The 19,867-nt window shown below is 44.7% G+C and overlaps 2 protein-coding genes across 4 annotated transcripts; one reads left to right on the top strand and one right to left on the bottom strand.

Annotated features, from left to right (window-relative positions):
• The first annotated feature begins 67 nt into the window (after positions 1-67).
• Positions 68-14,774, top strand: ARHGEF39 (Rho guanine nucleotide exchange factor 39). Of its 3 annotated transcripts, none has more exons than XM_056513385.1 (11): positions 68-92; positions 1,216-1,299; positions 2,569-2,752; positions 3,660-3,754; positions 4,173-4,293; positions 5,298-5,416; positions 7,095-7,165; positions 8,886-9,014; positions 12,934-13,163; positions 14,007-14,095; positions 14,270-14,774. In XM_056513385.1, exons 3-11 carry the CDS (start codon positions 2,606-2,608, stop codon positions 14,283-14,285), a joined length of 1,017 nt encoding a protein of 338 aa, XP_056369360.1. In that variant the 5' UTR covers positions 68-92; positions 1,216-1,299; positions 2,569-2,605; the 3' UTR covers positions 14,286-14,774. The 3 variants fall into 3 exon arrangements, with proteins under 3 accessions (XP_056369360.1, XP_056369362.1, XP_056369361.1); XM_056513387.1 differs by lacking the exon at positions 68-92 and adding an exon at positions 119-680; XM_056513386.1 differs by lacking the exon at positions 68-92 and having other exon boundaries at positions 119-1,299.
• Positions 14,775-15,774: 1,000 nt separating this feature from the next.
• MRPL17 (mitochondrial ribosomal protein L17) lies at positions 15,775-16,783 on the bottom strand. The gene is made up of 3 exons (XM_056513388.1): positions 16,563-16,783; positions 16,326-16,394; positions 15,775-16,257 (listed from the first exon to the last, which is right to left on the bottom strand). The coding sequence occupies exons 1-3, from the start codon at positions 16,734-16,736 to the stop codon at positions 15,997-15,999; spliced, it is 504 nt and encodes a 167-aa protein (XP_056369363.1). The 5' UTR covers positions 16,737-16,783; the 3' UTR covers positions 15,775-15,996.
• Between the last annotated feature and the right edge of the window lie 3,084 nt (positions 16,784-19,867).

The raw sequence follows: 19,867 nt of genomic DNA, 5'->3' as shown, positions 1-19,867 counted from the left end.
CGGCCCAGCCCCGGGACCGCCCCGGGACCGCCCCGGGACCGCCCGCCGGGGCGGGGCCCCGTTTGAACGCGGGGCGGCGGCGGCACCGGCAGGTAACGGGCGGCGGGGGCGGCGTGGCGCCAGGGCCGGGCCCCGGGCCAGAGCCGGGACCAGAACCAGAACCAGAACCGGGACCGCGACCGGTGTCGCTGTCCCGATCTCCACCCGTGGAAAGGTCCTGGGCAGGATGAACCCCTGAGCAGCTCGGCTTGAGCTCGGTGGTAGCCCCATTCCGGTCACAAGGCTCAGCTGCATGACCCACAAAGATCCCTTTGGCTAAATTAGTCCCTGATTCCACCAAGTATTTCCTGAATTCATGAAAAACATTTGGTTAACGTTTAGAAATGTTTTTCAGCGTGCTCGTGGGTTTTTAATTTTTTTTTCCCTTTCTTTTTCCTGGAAACATTTATTTCTTTAAAACATATTTAATTTGATTAAAACTAGACAAACAAACAATTCAGAACCCTGATAATGAGTAAAATGCGCCATTTTTGGTCAAGAAAAACATTCTGTTCAATCCTGCAAGACTTTTAACAGATCTTTTCTCTATCTCTGCTGAAAAAATGTAATAGCCTTGGTTTTGACTGATCCAAATACACTTTTAATGTCCTTGCAGCACAGGCGAATTGAAGGAAGGCTAGGTACGTATTTTACTTTCAGTATTAACTCCTGCAGTATTTAGTCCTTTACTCCTCAGGGTGGCTGAGGACTGGCTGTGGGTTCCAGAGCTTCTCCCTTTTCCTTCCACGTTCTCTTATCTCACAGTGTGGGATGTGGGGCCATGTGGCCGTTGGAGCTGACCCACCCTCTGTTTACACTCCTGAGACACCAAGAGAGGCTGTGCTGCAGTAAGAAGAGGGGATTTTTTTGACGGCACTCAAAAAATTTAGAAATGCTGAAGGGGATTCTCCTAATGGTGCATTATAAGGAAGTTAACAGTAATAGAGGGTGTTCAGTGGTTTCTGAATGTGAGCTGGGGAGAAGCAGGCTGGAGCAGTTCTGTCACTTGCAGATGAAGTGTTTTCTAGTGTACCCACAGGCTGCAGACAGTCCTCACCCTGCAGAACTGGCACAGAATATATTGTGCAATATTGGGAGTGTTTGAACCTCTTTATGCGAACAGCAGAGGGTCAAACCTGGAATAACTTGTTTGTTTTAATTATTGTGTGTTAAAAGAAATTGGTCTGCAAATGAAAATCTTGACTGCAGTCTACCCGGGCTAGAGGTGCTCTGCAAATGGCAGCGTTTTAATCCACACTGGTGAGTACTTTGCAACTGCGCTTGAAAAGAATAATGATTGACTTGGGTTGGAAGGGGTCTTAAAGACCATCTCCTTCCAACAGCCTGCAATCCCAAGAACACCTTTCACACACAGGGTTGTTCGGGGCCCCATCCAGGGCTTTGAACACTTCAGGGGAGGAATAATGCTAAGCTTAAGGTGGTGCTCCTGCAGTGCTGCCTCTGTCCACGCCGGGTCTGCCCTGTTTGCCCTGTTTGTCCTGACTAGGTTAGTTGTCGTGCTGTAAGTGAATATGAGGGTAAACCTCTGGAGAAGCTGCTGCTACTGTATAACACTACACATGTCCCTCAGCTCTCAGGACTTTTGGCAACTCATTAAATGAGTCATGGTACTCGTCTGATGTGAAACTTTTGTTTCAGACATTGATTTACGTATTTGAAATATCTCTGGAAGATGGTGTTTGAGAAATCTCCTTCTCTATGATGACACATCTTTCTGTATTAGTATATCTTGTCCATGTGGGAAACAGAACTTTCCAGAGGTAACCCAGCTCTCAGCGAAACTGCAGAGTTGCTGCTGGGGCAAGTGTGCAACTGCCTTTTCACCAAAAGAATAATATCTGACTGCTACTGGGCTAAAACATGCCTCTTTTCTCTGAGTGTGATAAACAAAGTTTCTCTGTGCAACAAAATCATGATACTGTGGCGTAGCAGGAGTGCAGCTGGTTTGATTCACAGCAGTTGCTCGGCCTCTCTCACCTCCAGAAGCACAAAATACAGTTAGAAAATAACAAAACAAACCACTTGCTTCTTAGTAACCTCAATGGGAAAACAAGCAAGGGTGTGCTCTTCTCTTTCGCCGTGGCAGCGGGGAAGTCCTGCTACATTCCCCCTGCAAGAAAAATCTTACGGTTATTTTCTACTCCTATCCACAGTACCTCTTCCACCCACAAACTCGCTTGAATTTAACAAGAATTTCACACAAAGAATGGGGAGGGCAAAGCACAGGAAGCAGTGGTTTGACTGTGGGATTGTACACTGAGGTTTACTTACAGATCATCATGTACCATTCTTGCTTTCACCGTCTGGTCTCTCTAATGGTGTTCCTCTGTTTGATGCGGGGCCGCTGTGCCCACAGGAGGGAATGCAGAAGGAAACTCTTAATAATGGTTGCTGGCAACCAACTTTCCTTATTTCTTAGGAAAGTTTTCCTCGAGTTTTTAGCTCAGAATCCTACCCTGTGACGTAGGTTATTCTTTTGTTGTGTGTCCATCTCGCTTGGCTCTCCAGGATCCTTCGCCTCCCTGTGTATCAGCCCTGACGTGCCATGAGTGCCTCACCCCTGCCTTTTGTGGTTGGAGCAAACACTGTGGAAGAGCAGCGGGCTCGATGGGAGAGGAAGCGCAGCAGGACAGCCAAGGAACTGCTGAAAACGGAGCACAAATACCTTGAGCAGCTGGATTTGGTGCTCACAGTGAGTATTTCTGCCCCTTCTGATATGTGGGTGTCTTCAGACAGCATACACTTATTTGTGTTGTCATGGGGAAAGGACAAGAGCAAGACTTTGGTACATCCCTAATGCCTGGGATATCTGCTGTGGCTAAAATGGTTTTTTGTTGTTTTCTTTTACCTGCTCTGTAATATTCAATAGCTCATGGGTTTGGCTCTTTGGCCTTGGTCTGTACACAGATGTAAATCTTGTTTAATCAAAACACAGAGCTCCCTGTAAGATGCCCTAGATGTATGAACTGTAGGGACACAGACAAGAAAAAAATTATGGACAAGGTGGTGAAAAACAGATGCATTGGAGGATACAGAAATAGATTCTTTTCAGTGTTGTAATACTGTTGCATGTGTTTACAGTTATGGTGACACCTCCAAGGCTTACATCTGATGCTGGATATCTTCGGTAGACAGTCACATTATTGGATATCTTTCCAAGCCAGGATGCAACTTCTGGCTTCTGCTGTGTGCCACAAGTGGTCTTTGAGTGACCTCAGAGGTTAATAACCTTCATAGCCTTCCAGTACTTAAAGGGAGCTTACAAAAAAGAGAGAGAGTGACTTTTTACACAGGCACATAGTAATAGGACAAGGAGGAATTATTTTAAACTGAAAGACAGTAGGTTTAGATCAGATGTTAGGAAGAAGTTGTTTACTGTGAGGGTGATGAGGCATGGGCACAGATGGCCCAGAGAAGCTGTGGATGCCCCATCCCTGGAAGTGACCAGCCAGTTTGGATGGGGCTTAGAAGGTGTCTCTGACCAGGCTGGAACTTAAAGACTGGTAGATCCTTTGTAATCCAAACCATTCCGTGATTCTGTGGTGATTTGTGAATGCTACCTGTTTGATTTTTTTTTTTTTTCCCCCCTCTCTGCTTAGTACTTTGTGACAATTTTAAAGGCCAAAGGGACTCTGAAACCTGCTGTGTTGGAAACTATATTTGGACCCCTGGAGTCCTTATATTCAGCCAGCCAGTAAGTGGACAATTAATTACATACTAATTAATTACAATTCTTGTAATTATACTGGGAGGACTCTGTGTTGATGAGAAAGTAAGATTAGGGGAAATAAGACTAACACCTTGTAAAACAGGCATTGACTCCTAGCACTGCTAGCCTTGGTGGCATGTGGAGGTGTCCCCAGGGAACTCCTGACCTGTATCAATGCCTAAATACCCTAGAACCCAGTTACTGGACAGTGGTTTAAGCTCAGTAAGTCTGCTCCACAATGTGTTCTGTGGCTTACTCTGACCTCCAAGCACAAATTTGGCATAGAAGGTGGATATGAGGTGGAGAACGGTAAGGGCAGGTCAGCAAAGGAATGGATCAGAGGGAGCTGTGAAAATGCCATCAGTAATGTATCCCTCACAAGCTATCTTTGCTCCCTGTGCAGTGTTCTGTCACTTCACCTGGAGAAAGGGAATTTGGGATCGGGACTAGAAAATTTTTGTCATAGTCTGGATCTTTATGGCCACTATGCTGAGAATTTGGAGCAGGCAAATAAAACCTTGAAGGTAAATATCTATTTTAGTCTTCATATGGTTTATCTTTTTCCATTCTGTGGAACTGTCACGTCCTTCCATTTGTCTTCTGTTTCCGGAGACATCAGTGCTCTTACTTTTTCTGGGCTGACAAAATCCAGGCTTTCTTCTACAATAAAATGGTGAAAACTTCTCTACTTATTTAGAGCTTCAAATTTCTGATGCTTTTTTTCAGGTGTTTGTGTATGTATGTGCATATGGTGAGCACTGTTTTCTGTATTTATATTTCTGTATATTTCTAAAACAGAGTTCTGTATTTACTCCCACTCCTTCCTACCTGGCAAGCCTTGAGAGTTTTCAGGCTTTCACTAACAATGATGTCTTTCTAGGAATTGTCAGGTCTCATAGTCTTTCCCACTACCACCAATCCTAGCAGTGAGATTTCCTTTTCTTTCATATTTTTTTTCCTATGTTGAAAACAATTTTTTCCTTTCCACCTATGTCTTCAAATACAACCTGTTTTAAAGAAATTTCTGGAGAATATATATTTATTCTGAAGTCCTGACAGCAGTATCTGGAATTTAAACCACTCAAGTCCCAGTTTTGTCTGTGCTCGTTCCCAGATGCAGAATGTACTGAGATGTTTCCCCCCTCTTTTCTTTGCATGCATGTATTCACTCTTTTGATTTTTCAAGAGAAAAAACCATTTTGAATGCTTGTCTTAAGGTGATGGGAGTGCAGATCTGCATTGCTTTTTCTTGAAAGCATGGCAAAAGGCCACAAGTGCACTCCTTGTTTTCATGGGTCAACCTTCTCTTTTTCTTCAATTCCATGTATGGAGAGGAGATTATTTCCATTACCACTGGAATGGATGATCAAGAGAAAGGGAATGGCTTGCCCACAGCCACAAAAGAAGTTGATACTTGTGGGACTGGAGTCCTAAACTCCAAGGTGAAGTGTTCCAAGCTCTGGTACAGACTAGGGCACATAGTTCTTCCTGCAGTCTCAGAGCTACATCCCTTTTTTGCTGCATACAGGAGCAAGTGAGAAAAAATAAGTCATTCCGGCGGTTTAAGAAACTCCAGGAGACTCGACCTCAGTTTCAAGGGAGGGAATTAGAGGATCTGCTTCCTTTGCCCCTGCAGAGGCTGCACCAGTAAGTAAGCAATTGAGAGTCTTCAAGGGATTAGCATAAGAAGGGAAAAATGAATATAACAGTCTTTGCTGCTATGAAAGTTGCCTATTGTGTCTTAAAATCAGAGCATAGAGGCAGCAATGAAACAGACGTGAGGATGTGCCTGTAAAGAGGAATCAGTGTACATGGATGGGAGGGAATGCAGGAAGGTAGTTGTGTTTAGCCCTGGCTCCTTCCTCTAGCTCTTGGGTAGAGTTGGAGGCTTTCTGCAGTCTCAGGGAGTTTGGCCCTGAATGAAAGCAAGCTGACTAAAATGCTGCAGAAGTGGTCATCTCTGCCAGTGATGCTTTTGCTCAATTTTTGTGCAGATTGCTGACCTGGAGCAGTCTGTGGCTCTTGTAGATGGCTGCCTTTGGAAAGAAATGAGATTAATGAACATAGGAGAGCTTCTCTTTCCTCTCTGGTTATCAGGGCCATACACTTTGCTCAGATTTGATGCCTATCACGTTTGTCTGAGCCCAGACAGATCCACCCAGGATTGCTGCATCTCCATCTTGAGGCACCAAGCCTTCCAGTTTTCAAGAAATGTTTAGGCAGCATCATTAGACATGTTTGATTTTTAGGGTTGTCCTAAAAATGCAGAGGCATAAATTGGACTTGATGATCCTTGTGGATGCCTTCCATGTCAGGGTATTTTATGATTTCCCCTTTGAAGACACAAACTAACTGCCTGAGGAGAGTGCTGCATGCCCTCATGGGCAGCCCTTTCTTGGGGATGATGTGTGGATAATAAAGGTGCCCAGATTTTCAGCTTTAGATTCAGTTTTAACTGTAACCATGATTTTATCTACACACTAAAACAAATTTGACAGATTAAGAACCTTATTTCTTTGAAAATAAGTTGGAGACATCATACCACAGTCTTTCATGTAGCTTCATGTAATGTTTTAATCAACTTGGCAGAAGTAAACATTTAGCTGATTGGTGGGTTTTTACCGTAATTCTTTGGATACTTTTTTTAAATTTGCAAAACAGCAGTATATTTGTTGCTGTACAACTATTTGGAAAAATGTGAGCATTTTTTTTTTTAATGTGAGTCTAATTTTTTCATTAATCAGCTCTATCATATTCAAATTTCTTTAAAACTCTGGTAACATATGCATTAGGTCATATGATTTCTGCCAGTTTGTGAGTCTGTTAAGTTCCTTCTTTTTGACTTTAATGGGAGAAAGCATTTGCAGAGATCTTATCCTGTCCAGTAAAGACTGGAAAGGAAAAAAGAGAAAGGCGGGTCCTAGTTCTTCTAGAAATGCCTTTATTTTCTTGTGTGGGCAGGAAAAATCATATGAATGCCACCATTCATATGCTATTAAAAGTAGATAGTTCAAAGAGAAATCTGTTGCTTATTGATGGCATGTTTATGTGAATTCTGAGTGAGCCTCATGATCTAAAGTGATTCATGAGTCTGCTTCTATTGGATCCCCCAGGAAAAGCCAAAGGTTTGCAGATGTACAAAATACTTGGGTTATTTTAGTTGAGCATTTGATGATAAAATGAATGTGAATAAAGTGTGACCAAAACTGCTTCATTAGGCTTACTCTGTCTCCCACCTCAGTGCTGTCCACTGTGCTGTTACTAACAGGAGGTGCTGCTGCTGCTCCTGGTGTCTTATGAATTAAACCTGCTCTCTCCACCTCAGGTACAAGCATTTCTTCAGAGATCTGGTGGAGAACACCAGCCCAAACACTGCTGAGTACCAGAAACTTGCAAGTATGATTCCACCTGTAAATGCTGGTGCTTTGATCAATTATATACTCCTTGATAAGAATACTTTGACTCCCACCTACTGCCTGCTTCCAAAAGGAAAAAAAAATCTTCCTCTCTCTCTCTGGGGTTCTAGTGGATTACTATTTTCCTTCTCCATCTTTTTCAAGATATATCTGAGAACACATTAGGAATAAAAATATAAAGTAACTGCCTGTGAAAATGGCAGCTCTGTTTTTGTTTTTTTTTCAAACTCTGCTGCTTGTGAGGCACTGGAACAGGTAGCTCAAGGAATTTGTTTATGCCTGGAAGAGTTCAGGGTCAGGCTGGATATAGTCCTGAGTAATGTGATGTATTTGAAGGTGTCCCTGCCCATGGCAGCCGGGTTAGAACAAGATGATCTTTAAGGCCCCTTCCAGCCCAAACAATTCTCTGAATTTCTTGGCCACATGCCTCAATTTTCTAGGAAATTTCGTGTCATTCATGTATGACTGTATCCTGAGGTGTTCCCAGGGCAGGGTCAGTCCTGTTTAATATCTTTATTGAGGATCCAGATGAGGGAATCAAGAGCACCCTTAGACAGTTTGCAGATGGCACCGAGTTCAGTGGGGTGCTGATCTGCTGGAGAGCAGGAAGGCTCTGCAGAGGGATCTGGGCAGGTTAGGTCCATGGGCTGAGGCCAATTTTGTGAGGTTTAACAAGGCCAGGTTCCAGGTCCTGTCCCTGGATTACAACAACCTCAGTCAGTGCCACAGGCTGGGATAGAGTGGCTGGAAAGCTGCTGAGAGGGAAAGGCCCTGGGGATGCTGATCAACAGCAGCTGAACATGAGCCAGGGTGTGCCCAGGTGGTCAAGAAGGTCAAGGACATCCTGAATGTATCAGCAATAATGTGGGCAGCTGGACTAGGGAAGTGATTGTTCCTCTGTGCTCAGCACTAGTGAGGTCACATCTCAAATCCCATGTCCAGTTTTGAGCCCTTCACTGCAGGAGACACCCTGAGGTGCTGGAGGGAGTCCAGAGAAGGACAATGGAGCTGGGGAAGGGTCTGGAGCACAAGTCCTGTGAGATGTGGCTGAGGGAGCTGGGGATGTTTAGCTGGGAGAAAAGGGGTGACCTGATCTCTCTTTAGAAGTGCCTGAAAGGAGGTTGTGGCCAGCTGGGGATTGGCATCTTCTCCCAGGTAACCAGCAAGAGGATGAGAAAAAATGGCCTCAAGCTGTGCCAGGGGAAGTTCAGGATGGACATTGGGAAGGTTGTTAAACACTGGAATGACTGCCCAGGGAAGAGGTAGAGTCACCGTCCCTGAAAACGTTCAAAAAATGACATTCAATGCCACGGTCTACTTGACAAGGTGGTGTTCAGTCCTAGGTTGAACTCAATGATTTCAATAGTTTTTTTCCAATCTAAATGCTTCTGTGAATTTTACAAGCCGTTAACACCACTTGTAGGGCATTTTCCTGTTTTTGCTTCCAAATCCAGGAAATTATTCCTCTCTCTGATGTTTCATTGGCAAATGTTTTCTAGAACTGCAGAATTGTTGGTTGGAAAGAGGCCTCTGGAGGTGATCTAGTCCAGTCTATCACAGAAATACCTGAATAAAGCTGTTGTTGATACTTGGTTGAAAACTTTTCTTCTTAATTTCATATTGTCTTTTCTTAGCAAGATGTATAAGGTGAAATATACATTCATTTGTGATAACTTCAGAGTATGCTGCTAAAATTTCAGGGGCTGTGAAATCTGTTTGTGATGTATCTGACTGGGTCCAAGACATCTTTGATAAGAGAGAGAACTCCTTGCAGCTACTTCGGGTTCAGAAACTGCTCAAAGGACAAAAGACTCAGGTTCTGACTCCAGGTGAGTCTTACTGACAGCTCTGTTTTTCTTCTGCTATGCTGAGATACATGGACATATGTTCTCCTTCATCTCTGACTGAACTCACACTAACCAGTTTTTCCTTTCTGCCCAGATTGTGGTGGTGGTGGTAAAGGAATGTGACTACTATTTCAAGTTGTTGTTTTTTTTTTTAATATTAAGAATTTTTGAGTAAGGATAAGCAAGACCTTAATTGCCTGACATTCAGATAGGAGAAGCTGATGACACATAGTTAGAAAATTAGGAAGATCAGGAGTGTAAGTCCTGGTGGGAATAAAAGAGAGACATTAAATTCTTTTGGCAGAGTGTAAGTAGTGGTATTATCCCTACTCCATAGATTCCTGAGTGTCAAGGGCACAAGAACTGTGTTGTTGTTTACATTAAGCTACAAGATTAATGGCATTATGCTCACACCCTTCATATGAAGAATTTTCTTTTATCTGCATGGTTAAACTGAGCCAGAAATCACTGTATTTCTGTTGATAGCTGAGATAGATAAAGCCACAGTCACTGGTATGTAAGAACATTTAAATGCCTAAGAGGTCTCTTATGTAACTGGGTGCTCTCCATGCCCAGACCACACTCTGAGCTATGTATGAAATATTGTGAGAAATGTGCCCAGTCTAGGCAATTATAAAATTGAAAATTTGTTGCTGTGAGAAAGATTACGGAGTGGTGTAAAGAACAGCAACAAGACACTCTCTTGCTTGGTGTAAGAAAGAGCAATTTATTGAAGGAAGCCATTGCTTTAAACAAGGCAGTTTGTGCAAAACAAAATACAGTCAAATCATTGTAAGAGAAGGAGACACCTCTTCTCTCTGGCTTTCTCAGGGATCCAGCAGGTGTTTGTCTCTTGTATGATTCTTTGTTTTATGTTTACAGTAGAGGGAAAGTCTCTAGCCTGGGAAAAATCCTGGCTGGAGCTGAGAAAGTTCATGGCCTAAGAAAGGCCTGGCTAAAAGAACAAGGCCTTGTCTAGGACTTCAGCAGTGTCCACAAAAATTGATTGAAAATCACTCACCTCTGCTATTGCAGAGATTATCCAGGTACAGTGCTGCAGCTGGAGAGGAGTGTTTAAGTCACTGTGTGTGAAGGTCTGTAAGACAAGAACCTCAGCACACTCGTGAATGTGATTGTAATTAATGTGGATTTTTGGATTAAAAAACTTTCTCCACTGGGATGGGGAAAGACTCAGAAGGGTAAAACTGAAGAAGCTCACGGGCTGATCTAAAGACAGTTTAACAAGTAAAGCAAAAGCTGTTTGTGCAAACAAAGCCATGCAAGGAATTCATCCACCACTTGCCACAGGTAGGGAGGTGTTCAGGGCTCTAGCCAGGGCTCTACTACACATTAGTGTGGTTATCTGGCAAGACAAGAGACATCACTTTAAAACTCCCCCTTCTTATTTCCCCAGCATAACAGCCTGAACATGATGCCATATGATCTAGAATGCCCCTTTGGGGATTTCAGATCAGCTGTCCCAGCTGTGACCCTTCCCACATTCATGTGAACTCACAGCCCCCTCACTTGTGGCTTGAGGAGCAGAAAATGATACTGAGCAGTGCTTACACATCAATAAACAAAAGATCCCTGTGTTATCAATGGTGTTGTCAGTGCAAATCCAAAACAACTACATACCAGCTACTATGGGAAAAATTAACTCTATCCTAACCAAACCAGCACAGGTAGAACAAAGTTTACTTATCAGAGGTCATTCTCAAAGATTCTTGGTCAATAGGAAAACTAATTTATAATTCTCTTTCCTGTTCTTAGAATCCTTTTGGTGCTGCCAGGTGAAAGGGAGGTCACACAGGTATGCTCTACTTATACTGAGCAGAAGCATGTATGGGGCTGCCTGGGCACACTTGGGCTAGTGTGTAAGTAAAATGGCAAATCAGTTATTCTGATAAATGTTAGAACTAACTTTAGAACTAATAAGATAACTCTATGAAAACAAATAAATAAACACCCCAAAACAGTTTCACTAGACCAGAGATGGCCATTGTTTGAAAGTGTTTGGTCCACTGATTATTTTGGTCTCTGAAAATTCTGAGACGCAGTAGGATGAGTGTTGAGGGTGAGTAAAGGCATTTCCATTATCTAGGACAGAGAACTCTTACAGTCATGTTTTCCATTGGCTGGAGTTACATAGTTATCATTGGATATGAGAAACAGAAATGTAAGAGGCAGCTGGGGTTTGCTAGTTTGGGCCAGCTTTCCAGAAGCAAGCTAACTTTTGCAGGACAGTTAAGATTGTGTCCTATTGCCAGGAAGGAATAGGAGAGAAAATAAAAAGCTGTAGATTCAGAAAAAAGGGGGAGTGTTGGAGATGGGTATCTCACATTTGCCAGTGTCTCCGAGATGTCCTGCTCCCAGTGAGGAGACCCTGCTTTTCTGCTGCCTTCCATAATCAGGACAAATAGTGTATCAGCCAGAACTGCCTCCTTAACTGAGGACATTGCTTTGTCATCCAGAGTTTCCCCAGGGATATTTTCTTGCCCTTCTTTCACAACAGTTTCCTAGAACTTGTACACCTGGGAATCCTGGACCTGGAATCTTGGATCTATATTCCAAGACTTCCAGTACAGACCAGGTCAGATTGTTTGCCTGCGAGTGTGATCACAGCAAACCCTGAGGAAAACAGCTCCCAGTCCAGCCCCCCATGCTTCTGACACCTTCCTCCCATTTTTTTTTTTTAAATCTGGATTGATTCCTGCACTCACTCTTCTCTTCCTCAGTTTCTTATTCAGATAAGAGGAATGGTTCCAGTGGAAGAATTTACTTGCTTCTTTGTTTTGTGACTAGAATTCTAATAAGACACAATCTATAATGTAAACAACACGCTGGTGGGTGTTTTTTGTTTTTTTTTTTTTTTTAAAGGTATTTAATAACTCATGGAGAAGCTAAGGTATAAAAGAGTGGCTCAAATTCCCTAGCAGATGTTTTCTAAACAAGATCAGGTGGCAATACCTTGTTATGGCTTTGCATTTTTATAAATAATCTTACTGCCAGGTATCCTCATAGTTCCCATGGGTTGATGGTTATCTTCCACAATAATCTTAGTAAAAAGTCCTGCTTTAATTATTTCATTATTAATTTTTTTTAATTGCTGCTTCCAGCTAGGCTTATCAAATTGTTTTGATTATTTTCCTCCTGCTTTCTATTCCTCTTTTTTTATCACAATTAATTTCACAGGTGGATGACACTGGACTCTGTTCTGCAAGACAGGTTGATAAGGTTGCCTATTCAGACCTTTCTTGTTTTCTATCTTTCATGCCTTCTCTTTAGAACAGTAACCTGCAATCTGTAATCTCTTGGCTACCGTAGGGCTATATATAGTTAGAAGACCTGTGAAATATGGTTTTGGTTTGTTTTGAGGAGGTTTTTTGAGTTTATTTATTTAATTAGCACACACAAACAAAACAAGGAAAAAACGGTAAGTTTTCAAAGCTGAAGCTAGCTTTTTATACCAGTAATGACAAACAACTGGGCAGCACTATTTAAAGTAGTTCATGTTGTGTTTTCTGAAAGCTTATGTTAATTCAAAGGTATGCATACTGTTCTCAAACCATGTTTTTGTTCTGCGCACTTTAAACTTGCATATGATAATATAACCTTAATTAACATAGCAGATCTGTAACAACTTCAGCTGCTCCTCATTCACTAAACGTTTCAGGCTGGTTACTGCTTCTGCACACGTGTTATCCGTGTGTTATCTGTGCTGTTGGGCTGGACCCAGCTGACATCCAGTGCCTTCTAGTGGCTGGAATTGATTAGAACACAGCAGCCTACAAGGGTGGCTCACCCTGTATTCCTGTTTGTCTCATTGCTACCTTTACTTTTTTATTCCTGCCTGCCCTCCCTGATAGCTCACAGCTGTCTCTGTTTCTGGCATGCCCAGGACGCTGGTATATCCGGGAAGGCTGGCTTTTGGTGGTGCCTTCCAAGGGAGAAGAGCTGAAGCGCAGAATGTTCTTCTTGTTCTCTGATATCCTCGTTGCAGCGAAGCCCTGCCACCCACTGCACCTGCTCAACTCCAACAAGCTGTCCTGCCAAGCTGTCTACCCGCTCCACCAGTGCTCAGTGGATAAAGTGTTTGGCCACACATGGAGCCAGGGAGGGCTCCTCAGTGTAAGTCTTCCCACCTGTGACAGGCAGAAGTGCCAGTGCAGTCAGACCTGGAAGCAGGTCTCCAGCTGTCTCAGCAGCAGCGGGACCAAGCTGATGACAGTGGTGACAAAATGCAGTGAGCAAGTCTGGGTTAGGACAACCTTTCCCTTCTCGAGTGATATGGGTACTTTTCCTTTCATGGCATGGAGCCTCCTGCACACTCTGGGGTTACAGGCTGCTGGTTGCTTCACTTAGCTCAGGTAAGGAGGCAGGTTTGGGGGGCAGCCCCACAGCCACGTGACAATGAATATATAGCATTACTGACTACAGAAAATATATAGAAAAACAGAGAGTGAATAAGATGTGGATGTTATTACAATAGATATTGTGCTTCTAACTCCCTGAGGGCTGCAGATTCCTTGACAGAGACCAGTGTCTTCTGTAGGGCTTTCAAGGCCAGTTCTTCCAAGGTTGCACCTGGGGCTGCGTTAGATCTTCTCTTGTGAGCTATGACAAAAAACACTTAGAGAAAGCTGTGACCTCTAGATGATGGTAGTGAAAGGATCCCTAGGGACAGCTTGGAATATGGTAGAAAACTGGAGGATGAGCTGCTGAGAATTTTAATTGCTCACCTCCAAACAGGTCAAAGTGAGCTGTCAACTACTACTGGAAACAATGGACAAGACTGGCACTTGTTCTGTACTGTACAGCCTATGGCTTTGCCCAATATTAATGCTAAATTTTTGTCTGGGAAGGAAAAGAATGAAAATCAGCATGCAGTGACTGAATTCAGTGGCGATGATTTTCCTTTTACTGCAGTTGCTGCCTTGGCAAAGGATGCCACAGATTCTGTTTGTCTTTCAGCTCTCCTTTCCACTCAAGACACTGCTGTTGATGTCCAGCAACCAACAAGAGATCAATGACTGGTACCAGAGTCTCAAAGCTGCAGTCAGGTAGGCGTTCATGTTCCAGAGGTGGAAGTGGACAGGACATAGAAGTGACCATTGGACCCATGTGTGGCTATAAGGGTGATGAGGTGGCCTGATGCTGGCAGCCAGGATACAAGGGAATAATATGGACAAATTTCCCGAATTAACTGTGAATCTCCCCTTTGTTTTCCTCTACAGGCAGCTGAAAGCCTGACCCACCTGAGTACAAGACAGATTAGCAGGACAACCACCCTCATGGCAGAAGCTTCCACAATCTTATAAAATGTTCAGGGACACTTAGTAGCACTGAATTGAGAAGGACTATACACCGTGTTTGTGAGATAATGCTTTGTTAGCCACCCTAATGTTCATAGATAATGGAAAAAAAGTATTTGTACATAAAAAAAAAAAACCACCATATATCAAGGATTTTCCCCAATTTAGGTTAGAAACTTCTAGCTTTTTTGCACTTTAGTAAATTCATTATTAACTTAAGGTCAAGCAGATGAGAGTGTGACTTGTTTTCCCTCATGAAATGTGTTTTTAAAGGTATTTTTGTATTTTGTTAAAGCCTCTTGATGGACTTCTAATAAAATGGAAGCTGCGCAGCAGTTGGGTTCAGAGAACAGCCATTTGAATATGGTCAACTGCAAAGAAAACAATTTCAAGATTATTAGAAACATAAAGTCTGTCTGAACACTGACCTTGTAGCAGTTTGACTGTTTTTTCTTCTTCCTTAAGCAGTACCACCCATCTTTAATTTCTCACTGGAGAAATTACTGTTATTAAAACAGAACTGGTACTATGTGAGATAAGCATCTCAAAGAGAGAATAAATAATGGGGGTTCTTTGTCCTTCCATACTATTACCTTGCTACACAGGGCCACTTCTTTAAATCTCTTAAGTTTGTGAAACTTGAGAGGAAGAAATACAACAAGGTTTAGGAAGCTACACTGGTCCCACTGTGTTTTGTCAAAAAAGGCTAGGCCAGGTGTTCTTGGAAGTCCTTTACAACTTTCTATTCACAGTATTCTATCCTGTAATTCTACATTCGGATTGGTTTTGTTTTTTTTTTTTTTTCCACTTCAAAGTTACAGCTAGGACTTTCAAGTACTAGCTGTACCTGAAATTAATGACAAAGTGAACAATTCTGCCACTCCCCCTTTTTGTTCTAACAGTTATGCAGAGATGTCTTGCAATCCTGCCTCTCAAGCAGGGGTGTCTGCCAAGCTCTTGCTAGATTACTGTGACTTGTGCCTATGTTACCACTTCATAATAAGCTTCTCTGGTTATCTCTTTATAGGACTTAGCTCAGCGTTACCATCCCATTTGCTGTCAGTGCTTTTTAAACAGTAGAAGTATCTTACTTCTCACCAAACTTCCCACCTGAAACACTGAACACTGGCTCCTAGAACACACTGTTAGCAAATCCATTTTTCTGGAATAAGCTATGAGTCAGGGGATGTTTATGTAGCACATTAGGAAGAATTTCTTCACATAAACGGTGAATAGACACGAATAAGCTGCCCAGGAGGTGCTGGAGTCATGGTCCTCGGAGGTGTCAAAATAAAGACTGGATTGGCACTAAGGGCCATCATGGTCTGATTGACACAGTGGTGTTTGGTCATAGCTTGGATTTTATAACTTCAAAAGTCTTTTCTGATCGAAATTATTCTCCAAAAACAACTCAATCACAAGCAAACCAGCTTTCTGAACAAAGTTTATTTACACAGAAAATATCAATCATCAGGTCTCCTAGCTTGACTTCCTTCTCCTGCTGAGTCTCCATTCAAACCACTGGAAGCAGGCAGCAAACTCAGCCCGTGCCACGGCAACTTTGATCACCCTCCCCTCCCGTGCCCCAGGCCAGCCCCGGGGCTGGGGCATGGGCAGCTCCCTCAGAGCCCGCTCAGGGCAGGGGGACCCTAGACCGGGGTGCCCCGGGCGGCGGCCCGCTGCGCGTCCTGCCGGTACCCCTTGAGCAGCTGGTTCAGCAGCGTCTTGTCCGAGTCGCGGCGCGGGCGGACGAGCGGCGGGAGCGGGTTCCCCTTCAGCTCGATCACCGCCATCTTAGCGCGGTCCAGCCCGTCCCGGTTGGGGATCTGCAGCAGCCGCGTGTAGCTGCCGGGGTGCGGCTGGAAGCGGGGCGCCAGCACCTTGAACAGCTTGTGGATGAGGTCCTTCTCCTGCGGGGCGGCACGCTCAGCCCCGGCTCCGCGGCGGGCCGGGGCGGCTGCGGGGATGGGGTACTTACGGTCAGCCAGAAATCCGCCATGCGCATGGCGCGCTCGTCCTTGTCCCCCCGCTTGGCGTAGTCGATGAGCTGCGGGGAGGAAGGAGACGGTGGGTGAGGAAGGAGGCGGCGGGTGAGGAAGGAGACGGTGGGTGAGGAAGGAGGCGGCGGGTGAGGAAGGAGATAGTGGGTGAGGAAGGATGCGGCGGGTCAGGGCGCCTCAGCCGACCCCCGGCCCGGCCCGGCGCTGCCGCTCACCCGCTCGGCGTAGCCGCGCATCTCGTCGGCCCGCGCCCAGGGCGTCTCGATGCGCTCATGCCGCACCAGCGCTGTCACCAGGTTCCGCAGCAGGTCCAGGCGCGACCGCGGGCTGAGCCCGAACCGCCGGTACACGCGGCCATGCGAGATGGCGGCCGCCACCGACAGCCGCATCCCGCCGCCCGCCCCGGCTGCCGCCGCCGCCGCCGCGTCCCGGCAGCGCCCGGGCGCCGCGCGGAGCGCCGGGAAATGTAGTCACCAGCGCCAATGCTCCAGCAGCTCTCCTGGGGCGCTCGGCACGGGAATGCGTCCGTGCGGTTCTTGAGTACCGCGGATAAGGCAGACTCCGCAGCCTCTCTGGGAAACTGTTCCAGTAAAGAAATTCTTCCCCCTGTTCAAGTGGAACTTCCCGCGCACCAGTTTCTGTCCATGTGTTCTGCTCGGCAGCGCTGAGCAAAGCCTGGTCCGTGCTCTGAGCCCTCCCCGCAGACGCTGATGAGGTCCCGTCTCAGTCATCCCTCGGGAGGCTGGACGTGCCCCGCTTCGGCAGCCTTTTCTCATAAGAGATACTCCAGCCGCTTAATTGCTTTCGCCACCCTCCGCTGGACCCGCTCCAGGGTCTCCCCACGTCTCTCCTGCGCTCAGGAGCCCTGAACGAGACTCTCCGTGCTGAGTAGAGGGACGCGATCAGCTCGCCCCGCTGGCGCTGCTCTTCCTCAGGGCGCGTACCGGGACTTCTGACCGGGACAGGCAGCGGGACAGACCGGCGGAGCGGGGAGGTGCGAGCGGGAGCGAAGGAGTGTCCAGTGTCCCGGGGCTCCTCTGTTAGCTCTGTTTAAAACTATCGGATGTAAGTTAATTAAGCGGGAAGATTTTAAAATGTCTGTCTTTAATACACTGCCGTGTAGCTGGTTATAAGTAGAAGGACTGCATCATGTCATACGACTACCATCTGGCTTTCCCCGAATGCACACATCAAGTAACTGAGATTCTGCTGTCCATGAATCCTTGACATGTCAAAAACATGAGTTCTGTTCTGTTATCCTCATACAATCAATGAACAGTACTGCTAGCAGGATCCCCAGTACAAATGAGAGCTGTTCTGTCTCCCTCTTTATTCCTAGAGCTGCTAACCATAGATTTTTGCATATAACATTTTGTTTCTACTATCTGCTTTCTAAAACTGAAGACCTTCCTTCCTTCCTTCCTTCCTTCCTTCCTTCCTTCCTTCCTTCCTTCCTTCCTTCCTTCCTTCCTTCCTTCCTTCCTTCCTTCCTTCCTTCCTTCCTTCCTTCCTTCCTTCCTTCCTTCCTTCCTTCCTTCCTTCCTTCCTTCCTTCCTTCCTTCTTCTTTCTCTCTCTCTTTCTCTCCCTCCCTCCCATATTTCGCTATGATTTATAGACACTTTTCATTTTACTTTGTTTACACATTTACGCGCAAATCGGGGGTCCTGGATGCTGGCGGTGGATGGGATCCTGCCAGGGATGACAGCCAGTTTGGGCTCTGCAGGGGAGGAAGGGGCGAGATGGGTTCCTGGCTGACCCTCGCCTGTCAGACACAGCCCGCACGACGCTCCCGGGGCTGCCTATGTGTTATTCCCCCTCTTCCCCCGTTACTGGTGGCGGAATTCCACAGAGCCCCAGGCCCTGTATCCCATCCCCGGGCTGTGCAGAAGCTGTATAGCCTGGGGTGGGGCTGCTGGACTCAGCCTCACATAGCCCTGGTGTGGCACAGCAGCCACCATCCATCCACAGAGCAGTGGTGGCCGTGAGCTTTATTCTCAAAAGACTGAAACCCACCCTAGCTTGCAAGAGCTCATGCCTCAGAGTCAAAGAACTATGGCAGGGTTGTTCAGCTCCAAGAAAAGTGCTAGAAAGCAGCATAAGGACATTTCCTGCCATCTGTTTCTTCCAGCTAACATTACTGTGTTGCAGAGAAAGGGCAATGTGTAACAAAAAAGCAGCTACCAACAGAGTAAGAAAAAATATCTTTGTTATTATGAATACATCATAAAATCACGGTCATCTTATACACATTTTAGTATTTCATATATAAATAAAGTGAACAGTATAGTTATTGGAATGTGTAAAAGGAACAAACATACGGATTTTTTAAAATGTGAAATTAACAGAGAATTGGACCCCACCCCACCTTTTGTTGCTGCTCTGGGACTTGGTACATTAACACTAAAATGCTTCTAGGCAGAAGGCTGTGCAAGCTGTGATGCTAACTGTAACTCCAGGCATTACCCTAATTCCATTTACAGTCAATTTTCCTCTCATTTTCCTAATTTAGCCTGACTATATAGGAATCCTTGTGAGTCAGAACCACAGCTTTGCAAGAAAGATTAAACCTTTATGTACTTGGCACAGTGTTGAAAGAAAACATTTTTCAAGATTCATGGTTTGTTAAACCCATTAACAATCAGAATTTTCTCAACACTACACACTCTTGCAAATGTTCCCATTAAATATATTTCTAATAATATAATAACAAATTCTTTATTATCCTTCTGCTTATAATTTGATGTCTTAACATCAAAATAATATTTCTTTCTAATAAAATTATACATACCATTTATATGAAAGAAAGTTGTCATGTGCATGAGCCTGGTAATGAGACTAGCCATGAGTGTAGTTTCTACTTTCTTGTTTTGGATTACTGGGAGAATTTGTTGTTTTTGGACCCACAGAGTAATAAATAATTTGCAAGGTAATGACTTCTCTGGCTACAACTAACAAAACTTAACATTGGAAATAATTCTTCTGCTCTGGCTTTATGAAACATTGGGTGTGCTGAAGAAAATTACTCTTTTCTGAGTCTTTATGTGTTTACCCTGAAATCTGAATGAAATATTGATGATACAATGTTTTATGAGTTATCACACAGGTAATCAGAAAGGCGAAAATTCCATACAAAGATCTCAGCTGGACGCAGACCAAAGGCTGACCCTTCCGAGCCAGCTGTGCTCAGAGGGACTCTCCCTGCTGCAGGAATTCCTATGTCATGTTGGGTGGTCTTTGCCCCTCCTTGCTGCTGTGACTCAAGCATTTTTGAGGGTAAGGTAAACCCAAGGAACACATTCTGTCATCCTTTTTTTTAAAATACTGTGAAAGCCAATGATGTCTGCTCCAGAAAGTGAAATACTAAGGTTTCTATTCAGAAATTCATGTAAACATGTGTTAGGTTTATATTTATGAATCTGTAGGACAACTTGCTGTACTTACAGTGAAATATGTATTTTATCTGCTTTTCTGGTCCAGTCTCAGAATAGCTCTTCCCCAGGCCCTTTAATACAGCAGGGC

The sequence above is a fragment of the Oenanthe melanoleuca genome, chromosome Z, assembly GCF_029582105.1.
Source record: "Oenanthe melanoleuca isolate GR-GAL-2019-014 chromosome Z, OMel1.0, whole genome shotgun sequence".
Classification (NCBI taxonomy): domain Eukaryota; kingdom Metazoa; phylum Chordata; class Aves; order Passeriformes; family Muscicapidae; genus Oenanthe; species Oenanthe melanoleuca.
Note: the sequence above shows the minus strand (reverse complement) of the source record. Positions and strands in the feature narration are given on the sequence as shown.